Source organism: Macrobrachium nipponense, chromosome 31 (assembly GCF_015104395.2).
Source record: "Macrobrachium nipponense isolate FS-2020 chromosome 31, ASM1510439v2, whole genome shotgun sequence".
Lineage (NCBI taxonomy): Eukaryota > Metazoa > Arthropoda > Malacostraca > Decapoda > Palaemonidae > Macrobrachium > Macrobrachium nipponense.
Window position 1 is genome coordinate 60,391,964 of NC_061093.1, and position 5,000 is coordinate 60,396,963.

General features: G+C 34.1%; 1 protein-coding gene across 1 annotated transcript in view; it reads right to left on the bottom strand.

Moving 5' to 3' along the window:
- Positions 1–5,000, bottom strand: part of LOC135206881 (uncharacterized) — a 26,637-nt gene that overhangs the window by 11,940 nt on the left and 9,697 nt on the right. The window contains exon 2 of the mRNA XM_064238360.1: positions 3,181–3,454. Coding sequence (XP_064094430.1) covers positions 3,181–3,454 — 274 coding nt within the window. The remainder of the gene's footprint in view (positions 1–3,180; positions 3,455–5,000) is intronic.

Sequence of the window (5,000 nt, forward strand, 5' to 3'; positions counted from 1 at the left end):
TATATATGTGCGTGTGTGTTTGTATGTATATATGAATATACATATGTACGTATGTATGTGCAATTTAGAGAAAAAAAATACGCGAGGTTAGAATTCCAAAATTTAAGAGAAATGTTAAAACATTGAATGTGAGATGTGAAAGCTTGCGTGTTACATTGCCGCCAGAGATCATAAAAAAAGAAACTCCCTCCTTACTGTCACACACACACACATATATATAGTATTATATATATATATATATATAGTATGTATATATATATATATATATATATATATATATATATATATATATATATATATATATATATATAGTGTGAGCGTGTGTATGTATGACTGTATCGCACTGACAGAAGAAAATAAGATTTTTAGTTCCGTTCTAACACAAGTGGTTTTGAAATGTGTATTCCATTCTTCTAGGTAATCATTTTATTGCTCACTGTTCATAACTTTGAATAAAATGAAGAAGTACAAGAACAACCACAACAATAATATCAACGAAGTCTTTGGGTACGAAATTAAGTACCTCATTAAGCAACACAAGCATCTGGAAGAGATAAAAAATGAATCACACAAAACATGATTATCAGGATTTCATCTTAAGAAGATCGGATAATACTTTTCTTTAAATGATGCTGTGTTTTAAGTCGAAATCGTTTTATGGTGTAATTGCTCTTCGAGTGTTGATGCTCCATTGCGCTTTTCTTGAATATGAAGTTCACGTAAAAAAATATTATCATGTCTCGATTTATAATCCTATTTTACATATACTTTCAGTACATTCAATTCGTTTTACGCTTTAAGTGTGTTTCTCGCTGTTCTTGAACTCTTAGACCTGTATTTTAATTTGACTTCTTGTTCCTGTTAAGACAGAGAGATGATAAGTCACCCTTATGTCATCAGTCTTAATCAGAAACAAATAGATATTTGATGAAAATTCTTTGTTAGCTATGTAGGCGCTCTTTTTGCTTTCTTACATAAAAAAGGCAAAAAGTTAAATCTGACTTCTTATTTCTGTTAAGACAGAGAGATGATAAATCACCCTTATGCCATCAGTCTTAATCAGAATCAAAAGAATATTTAATTAAGATGCTTTGTAGCTAAGGAGATGCTGTATTTGCTTTCTTACATAAAAATGCAAAAACTTAAATCTGCAAACCTTCTCTAAAATGATTAGTTTAAGTACCTTAAAAATTGTACAAATAGCTGGCGTCTGTCGCTATACACACATTTATATGACTATCCACGTGGGTTGAGGAACATTACGGGATTTTTTTACGAAAACACAAAAGAAAGAACTTAATATAAAAGCAATTAGGTACAGATACCGGAGTTGCAGCCCATCTTTTCTGTACCTAGAGTCAACTTATCCTGCATATACCATAAACACGAAAAAAAGTGATAATGAAACAAATCAAATTGAGCGAGCCAACTGAAAACGACAATTGACTATTTTATATTTGGTAAATTAATTCATTTTTCTTCGGACGTCTTCCTAAAATGACTGAGTACTAATATCAGCCATTCGAGGTAACAAAATTTCATTTTCGAATTGAGCGCTAAATCCTTCAAGATATAATTGATGTCTTCCTTAGGTAGTAAAAAATAGAGAAGCATTCACAAATACCCACGTACTTAACGGCCCCGTAATTAAAATAATAGCTCCAGTAGTCCAGGTGTTTCCATGGGCCTTTCTGTGAGTAGAGTAATTTAAATAATGCATCGCAATGATGCCGTTTCGTTCGTTCGCAACTGTTCATCCTAGCTTACAGAGATGCAGAAACTCGACGTTGAATCTGAATATGCCGTTAGCTGTTTTCTTTACCTTCTATTGCAATTTTTATGTGTATATTTTATTTATTTTTCTCCATGAATCTTTATCTGTTTTTTAGTGTCTATTCTTCTAAATCTATTTTTCACACTTGCATTAGATTTACACTGCAAGTTGAAAGTATCTTACACTAAATCAATGTAAACGTTTGCTCCTTCTGAATTGATAGTAACAGCATTAGCGACTACGTTAGAGAATGTAGAATCCTGTTCGCTAATTGTTTTTATGACTTTATTTTTCCTTTTTTTTATCTTTTCTCGTTAATAATTAGCTCTAGGGGTTCGGGGCTCATGAAAGGGCCGTTAACTGCAATCATTGCTTGCTTCACGTGCTTGCTTCACCATGGTTAGTTAGACATGATTCCATTAACGTCTTCCCGAGCACTAATTAAGTTTATTTGCTTCACTTGCCTGACCACAAATTCTGGCTGTATACTAGACCTTTTTTTCTGGGTTTGTAACTAGTCTCTCTCTCTCTCTCTTCTCTCTCTCTCTCTCTCTCTCTCGTCTCTCTCTCTCTCTCTGATAAAAAAAGCTCTTTAATTATTTGTATTTTGAAAGGTCTTACTGCTTTGAGATCAAATTTTCAGGGTAATAAATTATATCTGATGCCCAAAAGTTTTTTAGTCTGTTTTCTTTTAAATGTTCAAGGTGCCTTGATATGAGAATGTGTGTATTGAATTTAAAACAATTATAGATAAAGTTGTGCACTCATACTGTGACGGTAATATGACTCACTGAGTAATGACTGAAATCAATATATGTAAAGTATAAAACATTGAAGAGATTATTTATAGTAGTTTTGTGTAATGCAAAGAAATTATTTCCTTCTACTAACTCAATTTTGGTGCGTACTTTTTATCTTTTACCTTAAAGTGTAGAAACATTTGGCTTTGGCATTTAATTTTGTGTTGTATTGTTTTTTAACCTACCACAATAACGTGCAATTGATTTAACTATTAAAATTGCGTTATCGTTACTACTCTATCCATAACATAAAAATATCACTGAGTAAGTTACCAAAAGAAAATAAAAAGAAAAATGTCTTATCTTTACATTTTACTGCGCATTCGAAATAAACCTGTAGCAATAAACTTTATGTATCATTGGATTGGAAAACCAGATTATGCACCATAATTTTTCTGTTTTGCTTTATTTTGACTTTTATTTTTACAGAAACGCGTAGGTTTTTATTTTGACTGCTTTTTCAACATTTTGATATGAACATCAGTAACATAACATATTTTTATATAAATATATATATATATATATATATATATTATATATATATATATATATATATATATATATATATATATATATATATATATTATGTGTGTGTCCGTGCCATACGGGTGTGACAGGGAAAGCGCACGTGAGTCTCGGTGCATCTGGAACGTAACTTCCCATTGCACATAATCGTAAAGTAATGTGTATCAAGACTAAACTCCTGAGGACGGTTGCGAAATCAGTCTGACCAGAAACATGCCAACTGGGTCCCTCCTGTGAAATGGGAAATTCCTCAGTTACCTGTTCCTTTTCACCTTGACACGGCAGCGGGGCTGAAGAACCAACAACTTCTTGTTCTATAGTCGGAACTAGGGTTGAAGCCGATTTCGCTTCCTTCCTGACAAATAAAAAAAAAATACAAACGTGAGAGCGTTGCTATGGCCATCCGTTTTACAGACAGAGGACGCCTGCCTCTGTTAAGCTACCCGCCAAAAGACAGGTGGCAGCGGAAGGTTGAGTTTGTGGGGACTAATTTGACTCATTTTGAATTCTTTTAAGAATGAGGAAAGGACTCCCCCTGCTAGCTAGTGTATGTCCTCTCTCTCTCTCTGCTCTCTCTCTCGTGACTCTCTCTCTCTCTCTCTCTCTCTCTCTCTCTGGTATGATTATTTAGTCTTATGTATGCTATGACTCACTCCTGTTTCCAATGTTTGAGGGTACTGTGTGTCTCTCTCTATTTCATATCTCACTACAGTTCCTTTGATGAATAGTTTTTTTTTTTAACTGTCGGCATACAGTCTCTGGATCGTGATAAATTCCTCTTCTGTACCCGATGTTTTATGACGACTGCCATTCTTAATAGTTCTACGATAAGAATCTTAATTCTTGTAATATTGAAACTGACGCACAGATTTTAGAGGAAAAAAAAAAATTATAAATCACTATCGACATTATACATTTTTAGTTTCCTCTCTAACCTTGAAATTCACCTGGCTACGGTCAAATAACAGTAAACTATTTTGGTGGTAATATATATATGTGTATATGCACACGAGCAAGCGCATGCACACATCATATATACATATATATATATATATATATATATATATATATATATAGATATATTATATATATATATACATACTACAATAATATACATAATATATACATATACTGTTTTTACGAAAATCAACATTGTTGATCCCTTCTTTCCTGCAACACATTCACACTTGATATTTTATCCTTTCGTTAATTTTTTTTTTTACAAATATCGGTATGTGTACTGTAATGCAAACCTCACGTCCTTGGCCATTAGGTGACTGTCATAAGGAAGCACGAAAGCTATAAATATTCCTTTTTCTTCATCTGACAGACGTGATGTTCGTGGTCGTCACTTTCTTCAGTGGAAGAGGGTCGGGGGGATCTTGCCAATTGTTTGGGTATTTCTTCCCACCATAGGTAACGCAACCCAATTACCCAGAGTTCCTCTCCCATAAGGTACCTTATACTCCCATAACAAAACTCTTTTCATAGACTAGGCGTGAAAATCCCGGTTATACCTTCTTAATAGAACTATGGTACACCCCCCAGTCCTTAGCGATTTGACTGAAAATGATGCAGATCGTTAGATGGCGAGATAAGCGAAGGAAGATATGGAGTGAAGAGGTTTGTGAGGGTGATGCCTTTGATAGAAGACAGTGGAGGAGAAGCGCATCAGGCAACCACCCTTAAATGTATGGATAACTGTGGGAAAGAAGAAGAAAAAGATTTGTGTCAGCAGTTGTGACACTCAGTGAGGCAAAGATGAAAGGGCACCGTGCAGGAATGGGAGGTATTGTGCCCAGTGTAGTCAAGAGTACAGAGATAAAAAGGGTATAGATTTTGTTGTATCATAAAGACTGTGGAGATAGTGGAGAGGGATTCAAATGAGCTACTTTGAGGTT